This window comes from Durio zibethinus, chromosome 11 (genome assembly GCF_047325235.1).
Source record: "Durio zibethinus cultivar Kanyao isolate XHJ-2024 chromosome 11, ASM4732523v1, whole genome shotgun sequence".
Classification (NCBI taxonomy): Eukaryota; Viridiplantae; Streptophyta; class Magnoliopsida; order Malvales; family Malvaceae; genus Durio; species Durio zibethinus.
The window spans coordinates 10,642,872-10,665,949 of NC_143172.1; the positions used below are offsets into that span (position 1 = coordinate 10,642,872).

Sequence of the window (23,078 nt, forward strand, 5' to 3'; positions counted from 1 at the left end):
ATCCCTTTTAGTTTTTCAGGTATAGTTTGAATATAGGAACTGATTTTTGGAAATTGGTGCCTTGCTTTTTTTGGTGTGTATCTCTTTGCGACATAATGCAGATGTTCTAGGAACAAGGCTTCCTAAGGGTACATTTTCTGTTGAACTACATTTTTTTAAATTATTTTAGGTTGCCAGAGATTGAATATTGGTCATTGGAACTAACAGTCCAAGCACTTTACCAACAGACCACATGATTGTTGGTGAACTACCTTAGTTTCGGAGATTGCAATTAGCCTGTACTTCTTTAGTATTCTTTGTTTATCATCAACTCCTTTATTCCTCTTCTTGTTAGCCATCTGTATACTTCTATTCATTTGAAAAACATTCCTTTGTCCTCTGGGCTGAAACTAATTTCAGGGAATTGATTTTTTCTTTTTCTTAATTTAGGTGAAGAACTTCAAAGCTGATGAGCTGATGGAATTTTACAAGGTAAATCTTTCATATGAACTTATTTGTTGTGCTTACCTGTGAAATTGTGACGTTACTTTATTAAGCAATTGTAGTTTGTTATTTCATTCTGTACTCCTTGCACTTGCTTCCTAGTTTTGGATAAGATTTGACAATTTTTATTGCACTGAAGGGTTATACTAAAATATGTTATACCGTGAAACATCTAACAGCCAGATTTGAAGTTGAAGAAGTTCTTGCACATACTTGAGAAGTCAAAAGTGTTCCCTGTTATATATGATCGCTACAGGTATGGTTTTTTTGGTGATGCCTATCTGATTATTAGGATTTTTAACTTTTGTGACAGCAATCAATTTATCATTAAAAAATTAAAACTATTTAACCTTCTGCCTATGTTAGTCATTTCCAGTGTTTGCTTATACTGTAAATCTTGTTAGGTTTAAAGATACCTAATATTTCTTGCAGCTGGATGAACTTTCTGTTTTTCTTTTCTTTACACAGAACTGTTCTGTCTTTAGCACCAATTATTAATGGTACACATTCAGCTATCACTTTAAATACAAAAATGTCTTTGAATGCATGGCAACTGATTTAACAAAGGCTAAGATTGTTTTAACTACAATGGTAAGGAGTTGAGTTCTGGTAGTTTCTGTCCTCATCTGTGTGTAGTTAGTGGTAAGAATGGCTTTTCTTTCTTTCCAAAGGTAATGACATTTTCAGCATATTGTGAAAGGAAATTTGAGGTGGAACCAGTAGAAGTGATATCCTCTGATGGAAACTCAAGTTTTTATCCTGATTTGTCAGAATATAATATGGAGGTTCCACTATCATATATTACCGGTTCTATTGGAGTTCCTCTGGAGGTGGATGAGGTATTTCTGCCATTTTCTTTTTCCCATTTATTTCTTTGTTATTTTTTATGACATCATATAGTGAAAGTAATTGAATTCCACTCTTGATGGTGTGATTATTTTGTTTTGATCTTATTATATGTTGTAAACTGGTTAATTTTGTCTGAATTTGTTCTCTGAACTGCTCATTTTAATATTGCTCTTCCTATAGTGATGTAGCCTAGCTAGATGAATAGTGTTTATGGCAATTTCCTGAATTCTTTAGGAAAACTGGGAAAATTGAATATGGAAAAAGAAAGAGAAGAGACCCTAAAGTCAGGGTCTTTCGAAGTCACACTTAAAGTTGATTGTATCAGATAATCATAAATCAATAATATTGGAAATTCTTTGATATTAAACTATAGCTCAACTGAAATATGCATTGATTTATATGGACTCCTAGTATCCCTAATACTTAAAGAAATAGAACTCCAAATTCTATTGGGCCTTTTACCAAATACATAGGCTCCAAAGAGAAAAACTAACAAACTTAAAATTAAACCTAGAAGGATAAGGAATAATCAAACTAAGATCCCAGCCACAAAATCTGAAATTTCCTGCAAACTTGAAAATTAAGAAAATGATATACACTTAAAACTCAAGAATAGAAAAATAAGATAATAACTGACGGCTTTAATTTAAAGAAATGTAAATCTAAGACACAAAAGCTACTAATGAAGCCTACTCGAGCTCCCAACTAAGCTTCTGATCATTGGACACATGGTGAATTAAGGCTTTTGCTCTCGAACCAGACTTAGGATGCTTCCTAAACACCTTTTGATGCATTTTCCAGTATGCTCCATCATCTAGAAAACTAACTTGTCATTAGCTTCTTATTGAATACAGTGGGGTTGACTATGACTAAATATATCATGTATGAAGTCAAGTACTTGTAGTAATAGTCATCACTTGTATAATGTTACAAGGTTTTAAAGATCGTGAAGGAATGATGTAACTTCAAGGTACTTGGATTGCTGTAATGGTTTAGAGCATGACAGATAGCTTTCCCATTATTAAAATGCTTTCAAGAAATTGATGGGCCAATCTTGGCTTTATTTTTGAAATTACTGTCTCAATTCTTTAGATTATGTCTGTATTCTTGATTGCAAACACCACCCCCCCCCACAAATGCACATGTACCTACCCACCCACCTACGCTTTGCTCAGGATAAGATGACTAATATTGTCTGTTATTATTCGATCCAATTTCAATGAAGTCAGCATGCAAATGCATTAGTAATTAGGAGAAACTAACATAAAAGCAACTAGCTGAGTTAATGTCCAATCAACTCAATATTATTTTCTAAAATATTTAAAATGAGTTGGAGTCTTCTCCAACTTGGTTAACCTACTTTTGCACACTTTCTATTTTGTTTGTTTTTCTCTGACGATTGTTATCTCCTATTTTTTCTCATTGCAAGCATTTTACAACTAAAATTTTATATTATTAGAAAATTCATTTTATTCTTTTCAGTTATATACCACATAAGGAGTGTGTGGCACAAATATCTAGTTATTATTACATAAAACAACTGGTCGGGTGGTGTGACACCAACTCTGAGGTTCTTTTTTATCAAATACTTAAGATGGAGTTTTAGGTTTTAATCAAATTAGTAATCAGCCTCCTTTTTTTTTTTTTTCTTCTTTTCTTTAAAAGGTTGTAGGCTAAGAAACTGAGTTTTCTCCTACTTTGTCTCTCCAAGTGGATTTAACTCAAAAGTAAAAACTATTTAAATATTTTTCACTTGTGCCACAAATGTATTACATGCCACTTAAGCTAGTATTTTATAATGCTTCTCTTTTATGTATGCGAGCATGTGAAATGGGGGTGGGAAGGGGGTTGGTTAGGAGGAGCATTGAGATGAGGTTACATTAGTCTGATATAGTCATTTTCTTGAATAATCATTTGTATGCTTTGTGTGGAAAATCGATTCCAAACTAGATTTAATTAGGTGTCATTCATTTAATATTTTGGTTGTTTTCTAAATAAAAGGGATTTGGTTCATTGACCAAATTACTACTTGGGTAGTTTTCATTTATTGTTAGAGAATTTTTAGGTGATTTGTTATTATCTCTAGGATATCATAGGATTTGTCAAATTTGATGTTTTAGCTATATATATTCTTGCACGCTAGGAAGTTTTTTAAGATTCATAAATAAAATTCTCATGAATTTGTTCATGGTATCGGAGCGTTTATCCTGAATCATCAAAATCTATATATATATTTTATCTTTTTTTCTACGCATTACCAGCAGCACAAATGTGTCCGAGCCCCTTATTTTGCCTATCACTAGTCACAAACTCAATGGACAAAATTTCATTCAATGGTCTCAATCAGTGATGCTGTTTGTTTGTGAAAAAGGTAAAGAGGATTATCTCACAGAAATGATTGTTTCACCCAACAAAGATGACACGAAGTACCGAACTTAGAAGTTGAAGAATAGCATGGTAATGTCGTGGTTGATCAATTCTATGACCAATGAGATTGGTGAGAATTTCATGTACTACAAAATTACTAAGAAGATTTAGGATGCTGCGAAAGAAACCTACTCCAATGTAGACAATATATTTGCAACATTCAAGATCAAAAGCACTCTATATGACCTATGGCAAGGAGACTCCTCTATCACGGAATATTTTAATTCCTTAATTTGTTATTGGTAGCAATTAGATATCTTTGAAGAAATAGCATGGAAGTCCCTGACGATAGCCAACAATACAGGAAAATAATGGAGAAGGATTGAGTTTATAAGTTTCTACTTGGTCTAAACAAGAGCCTTGATGAAGTTCGTGGGAGAATTTTTAGCATCAAGCCATTACCCAGCATCCGAGAAGTTTTCTCTGAGGTTCGCCAAGAAGAGAGTAGAAGGAAAGTGATGCTAGGGACATCATGCAATCCACAAAAGATAGAAAATTCAGCCTTTGCTATATGAGGACCAAAATGTTACCAAGGTGGTGAAAATCAATAGAAGAAAGGTAATAGACTTAGGTGTGACCATTGTCAGAAGGCATGACACACTTGGGAAAATTTTTGGCAAATCCATGGGTAACCTGTTGACAAAAACCACGTTTTACTTAAAATCAAGAGTCATGGAAATTCTGCCACCACTGAGACAACTCCAACACCCCTAGAATCAAGCTCGTTTAGTAAAGAGCAGTTGGAACTCTAGAAAATTGTTCAGTAATCTTTTCAGAACATTGGGTCAGTTGTAAGCATAGCATTTGTTGCACAAAGGTTAACTCTCTTAATGCTCTACATGTGCAAAGTGGAAAATCAAGATCTTGAATTATTGATTCAAGCCCATCAGACCACATGATTGGTGATGCATCGGTGTTCCATGAATATAGCCCATGTTCTGAAAATCTCACAATTCAATTAGTAGATGAGTCACTCTACTAGGTAGCTAGGATAGGTTTAATCATTATTTCAAATGATATAACACTTGCCTTTGTTCTTCATGTCTATAATTTAGATTGTGTGAGAAAACACTTATTTACTGTTGGTTGTAATTTTGTAATTTGTATATTTATATTTGTATCTTTAGTCTGAAATTAAGTATTTGTATCCCTAGAATTAAAGATAAAAAATTAGGATATACAATCCCTCAATTATAGGATCAGTTTTAGGAAGATTTGGTTTCCTAGTTTAGTTACTAGTTAGTCGTATATAAACCTAAGGTGCTTGTATAATTCTTTATGAGCAGTTTTTCAACATATATTCAGTTTTACTTTTAGTTTTTCACACAATTTTATTTCATAGTTTTTTCACATGGTATCAGAGCTAGGATTTTCTTTCCGTTGTCCTTTCATAATTTGTCATGTAGAAAGCTTATTCCATCTTTTCCTACACGTAATGAGGGCCTATTAAAGTGGGTTAACTCACATCTAATAAATTTTCAATATCCTGTAGTCTTATATTCGGGTTAGGCTCCTTTGCTTACAGTCAATTGGTTTTAAGTTGGATGGTTAACATGGTATTAGAGCTTTAGGTTCATCTTGGGAAGAAAATTCTTTTATCCTTCATTGCTGAATTATATTTTAGGCCTTCATAGCCAAATCTTGTTAAATCTCTTAGTCTTATTTTTTCTTTCTTTGGCCTTCGGTGCCTAGAATCATTTTTGGTTAAACCTTTACTATCGAGTCTCATTTTAGTTGTGAGAAAGATAACCATGCCAAACATAGCAGAATCTGCCACTACTATTTGATTTAAGGAAGTAACAACTGGTAAAACCACTGGAATACTATAGTAGTCTTGGGAATAAAGAGAATTGGATAGAGAAGAGATTGAGAAAGTAAGAAGCTTATTGAAAACTCTCGAAAAGCCTACTGGATTATGTTCTTTGGGTAAGGTCTCTAATTCAGGTAAAGCTTCTGGTTTTCATAGATTAAATGTCTTGGTTAAGCTTATTACGAGTTCTTGGATCATTGACTTAGGAACCACAGACCATATGGCATATTCTTCACAGAAGTTTAGTTCATATACCGTGTCCTAGTAATAAGAAAATTATTGTTGTAGATGGTTCACTTACTATAATGGCATGATTAAGAGATGTGCAAATTAATTTCTCGTTTGTTCTTAAAAATATTTTTCATATTCTTGGATTGTCTACTAATTTGATATCTATACAAAAACTTACTAAAGACATAAACTGCAAAGTGATTTTTTATCCCTCTTATTGTAAATTTCAGGACCAGAGTTCGGGGAAGAGGATTGGACTTGCTAAGGAGAAGGATGGATTATACTATCTTGAGACATCTAACAACACAAGTAATATCAAGAATAGTTTACCTTTGTCATTTCTTTCTAAAAAATCTCTCAATAAAGACAAGGTCTAGCTTTATCATTTTTCTCATGGACATATTTCTTTTGAAACTTTGAAAAACATGTTTCTTTCTTTGTTCAAAGGATTAAATGCTGAAAATTGTCATTGTGATATTTGTGAACTTGTAAAGCATATACGTGTCTTTTCTAGTTAGCAATAGAATAATTTCTACTCCTTTTTACTTGATTCATAGTAACATATGGGGTCTTTTTATAATTCCTAATATTTCTGGTACAAGATGGTTTGTTTCTTTCATAGATGATTATACTAAGGTCTCTTGGATATTTTTCCTAAATTCAAATCAGATGTGAATAGTCTATTTTTAAGCTTCCAAAACATGATTTAGAATCAATTTGGAGTGAAAATAAAGAGATTTAAGTTTGATAATGTAAGAGATTATATTAACCAGAGTTTATCTACTTATTTCCAAAAAGAGGGGATTATCCATGAGTCATCTTGTGTTAATAGTTCACAACAAAATGGAGTGGTAGAGAGGAAAAATAGTCATTTACTGGTCACAACCCGAGTTTTACTTTTTTCAAGCAAATGTACTCAAATCCTATTGGGGGGAAGCTGTTCTCACTGTCATACATATTATAAATATGTTACCTTTAAAGGTTTTGGAATTTAAAACTTTTATGGAATTACTCTCACAATTCTATCCCAACTTTAATACCACAAACAGTCTCACACCTAGGATATTTGATTGTACATCGTTTGTTCATGTTCATAGTCACAATAGGGGGAAGTTGGATCTTAGAGCAATTAAATGCATTTTTGTAGGATATTCATCAACTCAAAAAGGGTATAAGTGCCATCATCCTCCTACCAAAAAATTCTGTGCTTGCAAATGTCACTTTTGAAGAAAGTAAACGATTTTTTACTCATCTTTAGAGGGAGACTTCATTCATGGAAGATAAAGATAAAGATTTTTTTTTGCTTGATTTGTGCTCCTCTTCAACATTTTCATCCATTAATTCTTCTGAGTCGAAACCTGTTTCTTCTAAGTCCAAGTCAAACACTGAATTTGAGTCTGAATTCATTCCAAACATAGAAGATGTGACAGAAAATAACATTGTTCTTGATTTTATGAAAGAATTACAAGTGTGCTCAAGAAGGAAAGTTCTAGATCCTGAACCAGTGCAAGTTCAAGAACCTAATCTTAACTCTGGAAATGAGGTAACTACAGTTTTTAACTCTATTTTTCAAAATGAGCATGAATATCTTAAAACTATAACTAATGATTATGATTTGCCTATTGCCATTAGGAAAGGAACCAGAGAATGTACTAAGCATTAAATATAGCCAATCTCTAATTTTATGTCATTTGAAAAATTTTCACCATCCCACAAAAATTTTCTTATGAGCCCAAACACTATCTCTGTTCCAACTACATTATCTGAGGCATTATCTAGTGAGAAATGGAGGCAAACCATTAAAATAAAAATGGAGGCCTTAGAGAAAAATAAGACATGGGAACTAGTAGAGTTCCCTAAAAGAAAAAATCCAGCTAGGTGTAAATGGGTTTTCATTGTAAAATACAAGGCAGATAGTACTGTTGAAAGGTGTAAAGCCAGGTTGGTGGCTAAGGGCTACACTCAAACTTATGGAGTGGATTATTTTAAAACTTTTGCTCCAATTGCCAAGATGAATACAATTAGGATTTTGTTATCATTGATTGCAAATTACAAATGGCAGCTTTAACAATTTAATGTAAAGAATGCTTTTCTACATGGTGATTTGGAATAAGAAATATGTATGAAGGTTCAACTGAGATTTGGAGATCATCTAGAAGCAAACAAAGTATGCAAGTTGAAAAAGGCTTTATATGGTCTTAAATAGCCTCTTAGGGCTTAGTTCGGGAGATTTGCCAAAGTAATGTTAGCAATGGGATATAAGTAGAGTCAAAGAGATCACACATTGTTTATCAAACACTTTGATTTAAGGAGAGTCACAATTTTATTAGTATATGTTGATGATATAATTGTAACTGGAGATGATAAAAAAGAGAGAAAATCTCTACAACAGTGTTTGGCTAGAGAATTTAAGATAAAAGAGCTAGGAAGATTCAAGTAATTCATAGGAATTGAAATAGCTCACTCACGGCATGGTATTTTCATCTAACAATAGAAACATGTGATGTTTCTTCTGAAGGAAACTGGGAAGCTTGCATGTAAATCTCCAAATACTCTTATAGATCCTAATCATAAACTTGGAAAAGCTAATGAAGATGCTATTGTAGATAAAGAGATGTACCAAAGATTAGTTGGAAGACTTATTTCTCTCATATACTAGACCTGATATTGCATATACTGTGAGTATGATAAGTCAATTTATGCATAGTCCTAAAAAAGTACACCTACAGGTTGTTTACCGTGTATTGCACTATTTGAAGGTCAATCCTGGGAGAGGTATATTATTTAAAAGAAATTCGAGGTTGGTTCTAGAGCATATACAAATGCTAGTTATGCAAGTTCAATAAATGATAAAAGATTCACCTTAGGTTACTGTACTTTCCTAGGTGGTAATCTTGTGACTTAGAGGAGTAAAAATAGATTGTGCTTTAATACCATAAAAAAATCTCTAGAATAAAACTATTTTATTCTTCTATATTTTTCTTATTATAATACTAGAATTACATGAAAATATATAGGCTAAAGATTAAATATTTTTAGCCTTAAAACCTAAGATTTTCATGTATTAAAACAGCTAATCAAAGGAGAAATTTATACTCTACACATAATAGGAAAATTTTAAAAATAAGAGACTTAATTAAAATAGATAAAGTTAACTAATCAAGTAATAATGAAGATTAGATTTTCACAAAAAGAATGCTTGAATCAAACTTTAAAGTAAAGAGTATGCTTGTCGAAATAGAGATTGGAAAACAAGATTTGGAACTTTAAAACAATAAAAGAAAAGATCTTGAAAAAAATACTTGTATTGAAATAAAAGAATTTAAAGAACAAAAGCTTTGTTATTGGCAAATTTGTCACTTAAGCCAATAATTAAACTAAAGAAATAAAAAGAACTAGAAACAAAAAACTAAAAGAAAAAGGAGAAGTGAGGAATGGGATGAATGGAATGTGGTGAATGGCCTCCCTATTTATAGTTAAGGATTTAGCCGAGGGGTAGGTTACAAGTTGTGTTTTCAAATTCAACCTCTAGGTGATAAGGCTCATCTTCATCTTCTAAGGAGGCATGATTGAATGGGACTTCTCTTGCCTGAGTGTGCTTGGTCGAATGGGATCTTGAAGAAGTGATCTTAGGCCTTTGATTAATGCTTGATTAAATCTTTGATAAATCTCCACTCTTGGATTCGGCTAAGGCTTGGGATTTCAAGAATAGTTTGTTTTTTCTTCAATTATCTTGATAATTATCTTGCAAATTTCTTCTCTTATCAAAACTCTTCATTGGATGAGCTAAAGAGTCAATCATGAGCACAAACACTATTGGCCGAATGTATCTAGTCTTCATTTTGGTGAAAATTGCATGAATTCCTTCTTGAATAGAGTTTTGGCTGAAAGGAAGAGATAAGAATCCTTGTGCATGCTTAACTCAAACAAAAGGAGTTTTTCTTGGATAAAAACACTTTTAGCTGATCAAGCTAGAGTCCATGGTGGCTTGAACTTCTTCAAATAGTATAAGTGTGCTTGATCTCCTCTTGGAAGTGAGCTAGCTGAATGTAAAGTCCTTATGCAAACATAATTCATTCATGGCTAAGCAAAGGAGTCACTTGAATCAAATCTCTTTTAGCTGAACATGTTGGAGTCCAATTGGGTTCGAAATTTTCATGCAATCCTCCTTAGGTTATAGGTGGCCGAATGTAATGCATCATGGGAGAGTCCTTGTGCAAGCAAAACTCTATCTTGGCTGCTTGGATGGAGGAATGTGGATCAAGGTGGTTTAGCTACGAGCTCTAAGATTGGCTTGAATATGCTCCTTGCATGCTTGCATGTATGGCTGGCATAAAAGTGAACACTATGTGATTGAAATCCTAAAATCCTGAAAACAACATAAAAAGTACCAAAAATCATCCAAAATTTAAAATTTAGCACCATTTTTAACATGTAAAAACAATATATAATTCGATGCTATCATACACTTATACTTAAATCTTTTTTTATCCTCAAGTAAAACTTCAAATCAACAAAACCAAATATCAATAAACATACTTAAAAGGTAAAAGATTACATACAATTCCTATTATGCACTATTGCATAATATAAAGCTAGCTACAGACATAGAGTTACAAGAAATTCTTTCAAAAACAAGTTTTCAATATCTTATGTTCATTATATATATACATCTACCTAAATTTTAATTCATGCATATAACTTGACTAAAAAGAATGCAAAATATTTTATCGCATTTTAATTCATCTCCGTTAATGTTAGACTTACATACTCTACTTAAAATCAAAAGGTTTTTTAGTCTTCTAATGTAAGACTTGGGTCAAGGTGAGAAAAAAGAAATTTTAGGCTAAAAACTCTAAGCTTATTTTATTTAAGTTTCTTGAATTTTGAACAACTGGGAGCTTTTTTTTTTTAAACTTTGACTTGTGAGGCATCATTTTATTCTTTGTATTTATGGCTTTTTTTTTTTTTGGAAAAATATTTTAGCCAATTTCAGCTTTCATTAGGATTTGCCTTTGTTTTTGCCCTTTTTTTTCACTTGCCTCCCTTCCTCCCAAATACAAAGAAATGTCCATAATACACAAGTAAGCATAAGTGTGTTAGCTAAAATCAAAGAAAGGATAATAATCAAATAAAAGGCTTATTGGCTTATTTTATGGCTAAATAAACAAAGAAAATGGAATATAGTAGGCTCAAAATATAGGTACTAGGGATGCATCAAAACAAGGTGGCTTGAAAAAGGCTCAAACTATGCAAAGAACTGCCTAGATAATCTCTTGAGTCAAACTTAGTCTAGGATTTCGCCTCAAGGGTTAAGTAAATGAATTCTAGAGCACTTATTCATATTTTTAAATTTCATACAAATCCACATCTTACAAACTTTCACAAAAATCATAGCATTTCATATAAAGAGAATGGAAACATATGCATAATAGTCATATCCAAAGAAAGACATGCTTAAGAATTCTTTTCAAGTTCCACTACATTTATACTTAAACCTCATATCATACTTTAGTCTTTCTTGGAAAATGTATGCAAATTCAACTAAGTGAGCATAATACTAAAATCTAGTATGTCAATTTGGTTTGAAAGAAAAAAATGGGATCACAATTTTTAAAAACATTTAAATACAAAAAGCATCTTTTTCCCCCACACTTAAATTAAACCATATATCAAACAACAAGGGACAAAGAAACACTCCCCAATTTTACTTCAAGGTCGAATGTCCATCTGTATGAGGCATCATTCTTGCTTCACTTCATCCTTAAAAACTCAAACAAAAACATTAAAGCATACCTGTCTTAAGAAAACTAAAAAAAAAAAAGCATAACCATTAAAGTAAAACTTGGGTTGCCTCTCAAGCAGTGCCAGTTTTGGTCAAGCTTGACCATCTCTAAGTCTATAGTTCATCTCGTCCTTTCACTGAGAGAGCTTACCTTGTTGCCTCTTTTACGGAATGACATAAACAGACTTGGTCTTAGGAGGTGTACCAACTCTCTTAGTAGGAATAACATACACAGAACTTGAATTTCTTATGGGGTTGACATGATTGGAATTAGGGGTTGCCAAATGGTTTTGAATCATAGGATTAGGAAGTTTATCTATTAGGCCAAACTCCCTAAGGTTTATTTCACATTGATTGTATTTACATCATTTTCATCTCTAATTACACCATACCCTCCAGTTACAAACTGTAGCTTTTTGTTAGAGTTGTAGACATCTATTAATGCTCTAGCAATCAATAGTAAAAGTCTTTCTAACAGTAATGGAGCCTCATCATCTTCTATATCTAAAATAGCAAAATCCACAGGGAAAGCATATTAACTATCTTTTACAAGTACATTTTTCAATCTTCCTTATGGCAACTTGGCAAACTAGTCAGCAAACTTAAGGAACCAAGATCACAAAAACATAAAATTTTAAATGTCCAATTTTGCAAGGAATAGTAAAACTCCCTGTATTTTTTTGCTTTCTAGGTAGGGGCTATTGAAGTTTAGGGTTGCTTTTTTTAAAAAATGTGACTTCCTTCAACCTTTTAAGCAACTCCTTTGGAATAGGCCTTGGGGCAGGTGGTGTTATGTTGAAACATTGTCTATACATTCTGGTAGTCATCATTGGCCTTGGTTGCACGTACTCTTGGATTTCCTCCTTTTTTCTTCTTCCTCTTGTGGATCTTTTTTTTTTTTTTTTGGATAGCCCCTTCTTGAATTATTTCATTTTGCATAGGTTGAATGCTTTCTAATAATGCTTTCCCTACTTTCATTAGCATTTGCGCACCTTTAGTAGACTCTTCAATGTATTTTTCAAGATCATATTCCATTTCAGCAGTTTTTTCCTTAGGGTCTTCTTCAATATTTTGAGGGTCCTTTAATGCAATTTGGTCAAAACTTTTTAGAATTGCTCTTCCAAATTTCAAGAGTTCTTCATCTTCTAATATGTCTTCCTTCCTCACAAAATCTACTTCAAGTTGCTTCAAAAAATTGAGAGTTTTACCGCTATAGGTTCATACATGAAATCATCCTCAGAATCTTTTGTCCTTTAATTTGCCAAAGAATAGACAGCATTACGTCCTTATTTGCCTTGTCTTTTAGGGTTGGATTCAGTGTGGCTAGGCAAGGTATCTACAGGGTGGTTGGCTATGGCTTGGGTTAATTTTCCTATTTGGATTTCTAGGTTCTTGATAGATGTAGCTTGGCTTCCAATGTTGGCATTGTTGGCTTCCGTTAGCTGCGTCAACTGTGCCAACATATCCTCGAAATTGGGTTTCTTTTCTTGTGGTGAGTTATAAGTTGGTGGATTGGGCCGGTAGTTATTATTTTGATTATTGGTAAGTTGGTGGTTTGATTGGTTTCAAAAAAAGTTTGGGTGGTTTCGTCATCTAGGGTTGTAGGTATTGCTATAAGGATTATTGTTTAGCTTAGATTGTTGGATGTATACTAGCATCTTTCACTAGAATGGGAACCTTCACATTTATCACATGACACAAAAGGATTTTGGATAGCATTCACATGGTTGGATTGGGGTTGGTTTCCTAAGGCTTCAATTTTCTTGGTGAAGGCGGGTAATTGGGAATTGATGGAGGTGATAGTATCAATCTCAAATAAACCAGTACACTTTTTACTTACCTTTCTTTCTATCCTCTACTGGTAGTTGTTAGCAGCCATCTCTTCAATAAGCTAATTTACTTTCTTAGGAGTCTTGCTCATTATTGCCCCTCTAGTAGCTGAGTCTAAGTTCGTTCTCATGGGTGGTGTAAGACCATTGTAAAAGATCTAGATTTGGAGCCACTAGGATAATCCATGGTATGGGCATTTTCTTAACAGCTCCTTGAATCCTTCCCATCCATTATATAATGTTTCATCATTTGCTTGCAAAAATGTGGTGATCTCATTCCTTAGCTTGGCTGTTTTAACTGGTGGGAAAAATTTTGCTAAAAACTTCTGGACCAAATCATCCCATGTGGTGATTAAACTAGGTGATAATAATGACAACCAACTTTTTGTCTTATCCTTGAGAGAAAAAGGAAATAATTTTAGTCTAATAGCTTCATCAGAAATATCATTATAGCAAAAAGTATAAGATAATTCAAGAAGGTTAGAAAGGTGAAGATTAGGATCATCACATGGTAACTATCCAAATTGCATAGAAGTTTAGCCCATTTGTATAATTGAAGGCTTGATCACAAAGTTGTTGGCTTGAACTTTTGGCCGATCATGCTAGAGTTCATGGTGGCTTGAACTTTTTCAAATATCACAAGTGTGCTTGATCTCCTCTTAGAAGTGAGTTAGCCAAATGTAGAGTCCTTATGCAACATAATTCTTTCATAGCTAAGCAAAGGAGTCTCACTTCAATCAAATCTCTTTCGGCCGAAAATGTTGGAGTCCAATTGGGTTTGAAACTTTCATGAAATCCTCTTTAGGTTATAGGTGTCTGAATGTAATGCATTATGGGAGAGTCATTGTGCAAGTAGAACTCTATCTTGGCCGCATGGATGAAGGAATGTGGATGAAGGTGGTTCGGTTATGAGCTCCAAGATTGGGTCGAATATGCTCCCTGCATACATGGCTTGCATGAAAATGAAGGCTATGAGCTTGAAACCCAAAAATCCTGAAAACAACATAAAAAGGTACCAAAAATTATCCAAAATTTAAAATTTAGCACCGTTTTTAGCATGTAAAAACACTATAATTTGGTGCTATCAATGATCATCACTCATTGCCACCACATCACACAATAATTTATCTTTGTATGACTTCCCAATCGAGAATGGCACCAAAACTTATTTTGTAACCTGCACTTCACCATTGTCATTAGGCCACTGTTTTTTGTGTGGATGGGGATGTTTTGTTGTTGCCAACTTAAGTGTTTCCGCAAAAGTAGTGGATGCAACATTGGTGCAACTCCCACTATCGATATCACCCCACAAACTTTGTTGTTGATAGTGCACTGAGTATGGGATGTTCTCCCACTGCTAATCACTAACTTTGGCTTGCAAATTCAAAGCTTGCCTAATCATAAGCAATTCACCTTCATAAGCCAATTCTACAAAATCTTCCTCATGGCAATAATCTTCATCATCTATGAATTCCTTTTCATTTGCGATTTCTATCTCATCTCATCTTGTGACTCCCTAATGATCGTCACCTTTTTATTAGGACATTTGGATGCCATACATCCAAGCCCAAAAGACTTAAAAGCACTTAGTATCTTGAGCCCCTTTTGGAGGAATAGGCTTTACCATTTTCTCCTTACCTTTAGCAGATTTGGTTGGTGGCTTGCTTGAACCACCATTTTCCCCTCTTATTGGATTCTTTTAGCAATAGCCCATAGGAGTGTGGAAAGAGGATTCCCCCTTGTTCCCAAACTATTTGGATACATTGGGCTTGTTTGAACCATGTTTAAGCTGCCTCTCCACTTTAACGGCAAGCTTGATAACATCCTCTAAAAATACAGAAGGTTGAAACTCCATCGTATGTGCAATCTACCTATTCAGTTCCCCCAAGAATCGTGCTTTGGTTTGCTCTTTGGGTTCTCGCAGCTTGCATCGCATTATAATCATCTCAAACTCCTTCACATAGTCTTGAACACACATACGTCCTTGTCAAAGACTTTGAAGCTTGATATACAACTCTTGGTAGTAATATTTAGGAACAAAGCGTTTTTGCATCAATCGTTTCATATCTCTCCAACTATGGATCTTGTCCTCTCCATCACAACTTCTCTATGCTTTGACTTTTTTCCACCATAAATTGGCGTAATTGGTAAACTCGAGCAGCAAGTTTACACTTTTCACCTTGGAATAGTCTTGGCATTTAAACACCTTTTCCATGCGTTGCACCCATTCCAAGTGTTCTTCAAGTGAGCTAGTTACTTCGAATAGAGGGATTTTCTGCTTGAATCCCTTTCCTGCCTCTTTGGTCTTGGGCGTTCTTCCACTTCACCATCTGTTATAGAATCATATTCTTCCTCTTGATCACAAGTAGCTCCTTTTTGTGGTTGCGGCCCTCACCTTGTAGGTTACTGCATCTCCAATCTTTCAAGAGCTTGAGTCAAACAAGCAAGTTGTTATATTATCTCCTCTTGCCTTTGCTAGTTTGCTAGTATTTATGCTTGCTTCAAGGACATTCCTTTTAGTACTCCTTTCCTTTAAGCCATATCTCCAAATGATAGAGAGTCAATCACAAGCTACAAAAAACATAGGCTCTAATGCCAATATGATGCGCCCTAATTGCGGAAGTATAGGTAGTTTGTGAAGTTTCGATTTCAACAAGAAGAGTAAGTAAAAACAAAGAAAAAGAAGGATAAACCAAGTTTAATTGATTGATAAGTTAACACATCACAACCAATTAAACAAGGGTGATTCGCCACTCTTAGAGAGAAAAAAGGAAAAGTGATAAGAATATAGGGTTATTTGCCACAAAACAAGAGTTTGTTTTAATAAGAATAAGAGAGAATGCAAGTGAATGCAATTATGAAATCTCAATCAATATTTCATTAGATGGTGTGGCTATTATAAGTTATTGGCCTTTATATAGTAAATAAAATTTCCTGGAGTCTAAGAGATATTACCATAAAGAAGAAAGAAAATATCTAGGATACTCTTAAGATATTCTACTAGATTTGGTAATCTAGAAGGTTGAATCTGGAAGATTACAAAATCTGTCCAAAAATAGAAAAGATTACATAACCAAATAAAATCGAATAAAATCTGCCAAAATATACTAAAATAACTGCACATGCTAAATTCATGTTGGATCCGCATGCCATGCCCATAATAAGGCCCAATACATGCATGTCCCAATTAATAAGACCTAATACATGCATTAAGCCCAATTACTTTGAAACAGCCCAAATGTGCTCAAACACCTTCCCAAGTGATCAAAGTGATTATCTTGGGCTTATTTTCATTCAAAAGGTCCATGGGAACCACATTTTGCCTTAACATCAAAACAAGGGTCGTTTGTAGCTTCTTAGCCCCAGATCGAGTAATTGGGCCAGGAGTAGGCACAATAGTCTTGGTCCAGCCCATCAACACCAGTATGTAAGGGTAAAAACTGACTTCTAAATTGCATTTACTGCCTCTAAAATATCCAGAATATGGTGTTTTTTTAAGAATAAATTATTGGGTGATGGGTGGAATTCATTGAGTGAACTATGAAGTTTAAATATGCACTGTAGGCAATGCCCAAACAGTCTCTAAGAGCTCAATCTGTTGAGAGCCTTTTATTTCCTTTAGTTTTTGGTTGAAAGTAAATTGATTAAGGCCTCATTGAGCATTGCTGTTGAAAGTAGCTTTTGTGGTCAATAGTTGCTTTTTAACCAAATGTAATGCTAAAACAAGAAAAATAAATTGGCTTTTCAGTGTAAAAGCTTGGTTTTCCAACCCAAACCAAAAAACTCCTCAAAAGGTGTTTTTGCGGTGAAAAAGTGTTTGGGATAAAAATTGCTTTGTTGTCCCTTTATTTTTAATATTTTATTATTTTATACATATTTTTTAGATATTTCAATTACTCATAGCACTTTTTTGCAACAATACCAAACTCTTAAAATTTCTAACTACACTTTTCAACCCAATCTTTTTCCAACTGCAACAGCAATGCTAAACTAGCCCTAAGTGGGGTAGGATTGGAATATTTGTTAAAAAGATGAAGAAAATAGTCTCAATCTCCTCCATTTTGGGGAGTTTGAGAGGAAAAAGAAAGAAAAATAAGGCAACAGGATAACATCTGCCCTCAAAACCACTTCTGCCCTCAAAACCATCTAACTTCCCCTTAAAGAGTTTCCAAATCAATGAGATGGTACTCTACTCTCTTTTCTTCTCTACCTGCTATTTCTCTTCCCCTTTTCCTCATTTGATTTTCTACTTCAAGTGTAAATTAATTTTGACCTCTCTATTAATGGTATCATTTACTCCTATGGTCACATAGAAGAATATGTCTTTCATTTATCAAATTCTCATTATATTAGGAATCAAAGATCTCTGCTGAAGACAAAATGAAACTTTATTTATAGAAGTGGTACAAGAGTCTTTAACTACCTACTTTGAAACATCAAATCCAGTACGATATGTTTAACTACCTACTTTGAAACATCAAATCCAGTATGATATGAGTTCCTCATTAGTAAATGAAGAATTGGGTGATATTGGAATTTTATTGAATCAGGACTGTGAAGTTAATATACATATGAAAAGTGTTGGTAAAAGAAAGGAATAAGTTAATCATAATGTTTTAAAGTCTGGATTTAAATTAAACTGGTCAAAGAGGTGGGTTCTGGTACAACTGGTCTAACCAGGCAGGTCGATTATGTTAATGTTAGCCATTACATGTTAGTTTATAGGCCAAATAAAATTACTATTAAATGATATGATAGACCCTCCCACCTTTATATTTCTTGTGATTTATAGTGGTTATAGCCATCTGGCATGATTTATCCATTAGGTGCAGTTTAAACATTACTTAATGTTAGGGCATTCAAATCACATCAATTGGCTTTCATTTTCTTCTTTTACTCTGTGCCCTCTTGTAAGTTGCTATTTTATCCCTGTAAATCTTAATAAACTTATTGCCTTCTTTCTTCCATGTTGATATTTAAGCTAGCATTAACTACCAAGAATGTCAACCAGCACTAAATGATCACTGTGTGAGGTGAGAGACTACATTTTCTATTTTCTATTTTTTCTTTCTCTTTTTTGCCTCTCCCTTTCTCTTTAATGAAATATGTTATAAATCTGATATGAGAACCTACAAATGCAAAATTTCTGGACACCAAATTCTAGGCCTTTCCTTTTTCTGGGATCAATCCAATATATTTGAGGTTTCATAGATGTCGTAACGGTTTTGAGACCGCCAGACGTAAAAACGAGTTGTTTTAAAATTGAGAAAAATAAAAAAAAAGAGGGAGTCGCCACCAATCTTTATTAGGGTGTGATTGGCCACCAAAAAGTTTATCTTTTTAATAAAACTATAAAAACGGGTTGTTTAAAGTTTATCAAAAAGATATATTTCGGTCTACGAAAAATCAGGTTGGGTCCGGGAGTCGGTTACGCGTGGGGAAGGATTAGCACCCCCACAACGTCCATAAATTGGTACCATTCAACTATGCGCTATTTTCAATGTCGGATAAAAATGGTTTTAATTTGAAATTTAACATTAATTTCCTTTATTTAAAAAAATATTTTTTTTTTTGCTAAAATTTTTATTTAGGAATATTGAGAAAATCTTTAAGTTAAAGAATTATCTTAAAATTCTCCAACATCTAGGCAGAATTTAAAGTAACCATTTTCGCTTAAGATTTAACACAACAATCCTTAAAATGAAATAACACTCTTTACAGAAAATTGTTTGTGACTCTCCAACATCTAGGCAGAGTACCATGAGTAAATTAAAGAGAGAATAATGCAGACAATTATTGATGATAATACGATAACATATGTATGCTAATGAATGTCATGTAAAATGAAATACAATTTAAGAGTTGGATTCTTAAATATAATGAGACCACCCCGACTCTCCAACATCTAGGCAGAGCTTAGGTGCGACTGTTTATATTTAAGATCCCAATTTTATTATACTTTTTTATTTATTAATCTTATTATTAATATGAATTATGAACTCGTGTGAAAAGACTTAATGAAGTAAAATTTCCTAGATACCCCATCATCTAGGCGACATTCGGGAACAAATTGTTTCCAATAGAATTTTCACATGTGTCCTTACGATTTTTCGGACTTTGGACTTCAAGGATTTTGGATTTCGAGCGGTTTTGGATTTAATGAATTTTTGATTTTTAAGGGTTTTAGAAACCTAGGATTAAGAAATAGCGCTTAAGGTTTATTTTTTTAAGAAAATACGAACATCTCTAAAAATCCCCAACATCTAGGCGGATTTTTGAAGCAAGCTCGATTTTAATAATTTTTGAAAATTAATTAAAAATTTCTTATGTTTATTTATTATTAACAATAATTCCCCAACATCTAGGCAGAATTACTGTTTTAGTAAAATATTTTTATTCCCTCCAACATCTAGGCAAGAAAAATTATTATTATTATTTTAAAGCATTTTAATATATTTTAATTATTATTTGTTTTTAATTTTATTATTATTAAAACGATTAAACATTTATTCTAACAAATTTATAAATTTATCATGCAAAAATATAAAAATATATTTAAAATAACAAAAAATAATAATAATAATAATAAAAAAAATTAGAAAATTAAAAAAAAAATTTTTTTTTTACCTAAACCGGACCGGTCAACGGTCCGGTCAACGCTGGTCCGAGTGGTCTGACCGGTTCGACGGTTCGGTTCGGTCTGGTTGGTTCGGCGGTTCAGTACCGGTTCGGTTTTGTCTGGCAGTTCGGTCCGGTCCAGTCAGACTGGGCAGAGCAGATGAAGGAAGCGGGTCGCGGGTCTGGCGCGCGGACCCCGGGTCGGGTCGCGGGTTGACGCGCGGATCTTCGGCCTTAAAACGACGTCGTTTTGGGCCTTTAATGAAACGACGTCGTTTTGATTTTGGCAGTTTATATAAAAGGCTCAAATTTTTTTTTGGTCAGTTTTTCATTTTTCCAGAAAAAAAAAAATTTTTTTTTTCTTCTTCTTCAGCAGATCGCCGGTCAGCCGTTGGTGCTGCCGCCGTCCGTCGTCACCACCGTCTCCGGTGGTCGAAAAATTTTAAAATTCTCCCACAAGCTCTTCTCGACCCCTGAGCGTAGATCTGACCTCCTTTTCACCAAAAGAAGTCTCAAAATTCCTAGATCTGTCTTCAAAGTTTCGGCCACAAAAAAAAATTTTTTTTTTCTACGTTCTTCCCTTTTTTTTTTTTTTTAAGCTGACCTTTCTTTCTCTTCTTCGTGCAGGAAGCTTGGCGCTGAGGTTCCTCGCCGTAGGCGAGGACTGCGTTTTTTTTTTTTTGTTTTTGTTTTGGTTTTTTTGTGGCAGTTTTGTTTGTGGTTGTTTTCGGTTGGTTTTTGTGTTTGGGTATTTTGGGTGTTTGGATGGGTAGACCGAAATTTTTCGTTCCTGAACCCTCAAGCTGGAAAAATTTTTTTTTTTTGTTTCAGAGCTCTCACCTGAAAAAATTTTTTCGTCTCCTTTTTTTTTCTGGGGTTTATGTGTTGATTTTATAGAGTTTCAATTAAGTGAGATTTTGCTGGCTGTAGGGTGGTTAGTTGGTAGCTGTAGGATGGTTGGCAGGAAGCTGGTCGGGAGGGCTGGTTGGGTTGCTGATAAGGAGCTGGTCAAGGAGTTGGTCGAGGTAGCTCGGCATCGCACCAACTCCTTGACTTCCTTTTTTTTTTGTTTGTTTACTTGTTTTGTTTTTTTCTGTTTTGTTTTTTTCTGTTTTGTTTTTTTCTTTTTTGTTTTGTTTTGTTAAATATTATTATTATTATAAAAAAAATAAAATAGTAGACCCGGACAAAATCGGTGTCTACAACTGCCCCTTTTTGCACGTTTCTGAGAATCAGGAATAGGGCAAAGACAAAGACAACGATTTTGTCTGAAAATAAATCGTGTTATTTTTTGGTTTTACAGAAAATGGCTCATCTTAGGAGAGGCTCAACAACTTTAAAATTTCTTCTTGAAAAAGCTCCTCTCAACAGAGGTTCCAAAACTTTAAAATTTTATTTCGGAAAAGCTCCTCTCAGCAGAGGCTCAACAACTTCAAAATTTCTTTCTTGAAAAAGCTCCTCTCAACAGAGGCTTTACAACTTTAAAATTCTTTCTTGAAAAAGCTCCTCTCAACAGAGGCTCTACAACTTTAAAATTCTCATTTCGGAAAAGCTCCTCTCAACAGAGGCTCCATAACTTCAAAATTTCTTTCTTGAAAAAGCTCCTCTCAACAGAGGCTCTACAACTTTAAAATTCTTTCTTGAAAAAGCTCCTCTCAACAGAGGCTTTACAACTTCAAAATTTTTTTCTTGAAAAAGCTCCTCTCAACAGAGGCTCCACAACTTTAAAATTCTTTCTTGAAAAAGCTCCTCTCAACAGAGGCTCTACAACTTTAAAATTTCATTTTGGAAAGTTCCTCTCAGCAGAGGCTCAACAACTTTAAAATTTTTTTCTTGAAAAAGCTCCTCTCAACAGAGGCTCCACAACTTTAAAATTCTTTCTTGAAAAAGCTCCTCTCAACAGAGGCTCCACAACTTTAAAAAAATCTCATTTGTTTTCAAATTTGAGTTTTCATCTTTGAACAAGTAAATTCCTCTCTTTTTGAATTCCTTTGTTTGATCATTGTCTTTACCAAAATCTTATTTTTTTCATTAAGAAAAGGAAAATTTCTATCTTTGTTACAACTTCTCATGGATGCATGTACTGAGTGCTCATGATGCAATGCATGTAATGCAATCAAAATCGTTCATTGTAGTAAAAAGGTTCTCAAAATCTCTCGCTTTCAGCTTCTTTTATCCAAATTCTTATATGACCAATCTGTCTTCAACATCTGACCACAATATTTTTTCTTCAAAAGTCTGCAACATTAATGTCTTGTCATGCGTTTCTCATCCTTTTTCATTTGCCTTTGTCAACTTTAAAAGTAATGCTGAGATCTTTCATGTTTGTTTTTCTTTTCATCATTTTAAGTTCAAGACAAATAAAATGCAATCACACATTTCTTTGATGGACAAAAAATATCAAATAAGGATAAAGGAAAGGATAGGGCATTATTTCAAATGAAGGATAATGTATTTCTTATGGCTGATAACAAGTGTATGTCAAAGTGTTTGAATTGAAATAAAGGTGTCAAAAGAATGATCACAAGATAATCATGAACAAAATATTCTTAGATTCTTTCTCTAAAACTAAATCAGATGACTTCCTTGATTATTCAGAGTTCATCAAACTACACTTGCCCCTGCATTGTGAGATCTTTTCTTGATGCTACTTTTACTTCACATCTAAGCCGCCTTTTCAGGTTTCAACTTAGATAAGTCATCATTTTTTCTTTTTTCTTTTTTTTCTTTTTTTTAAGCAAAATATTTCTTCACAACATCTGAATTTATTGGGGTAGGCAAATCACCTCCGTCCATTTCTGCCAAAATCAATGCCCCGCCAGAAAAAGCCTTTTTCACCACATACGGGCCTTCCCAATTTGGTGTCCATTTCCCCCGATTATCATGTTGATTTGGAAGAAATCTTTTTAGCACTAAGTCTCCTTCCCTAAAGCAACGGGGACGAGTTTTCTTGTCATGTGCTCTCATCATCCTCTTTTGATATAATTGACCATGACAAAGTGCTGACAGTCTTTTCTCTGCAATAAGGTTTAACTGCTCGTAGCGA

At 33.8% G+C, this 23,078-nt stretch overlaps 1 protein-coding gene and 1 non-coding gene across 4 annotated transcripts in view; both read left to right on the plus strand.

The window, feature by feature from the left end:
* Window positions 1–23,078, plus strand: part of LOC111289224 (phenylalanine--tRNA ligase beta subunit, cytoplasmic-like) — a 44,716-nt gene that overhangs the window by 8,029 nt on the left and 13,609 nt on the right. For 2 of the 3 annotated variants that reach the window (XM_089768007.1, XM_089768008.1), the window contains 3 exons: window positions 430–471; window positions 663–739; window positions 1,184–1,322. In XM_089768007.1, coding sequence (XP_089624133.1) covers window positions 430–471; window positions 663–739; window positions 1,184–1,322 — 258 coding nt within the window. Of the gene's footprint in view, window positions 1–429; window positions 472–662; window positions 740–1,183; window positions 1,323–6,030; window positions 6,278–23,078 lie in introns of those variants that run through there. The other variant, XM_089768009.1, reaches the window with a different exon arrangement.
* LOC149516053 (small nucleolar RNA R71) lies at window positions 13,595–13,701 on the plus strand. The gene has a single exon (XR_016346755.1). It is a non-coding gene; the product is annotated as a small nucleolar RNA R71 (small nucleolar RNA).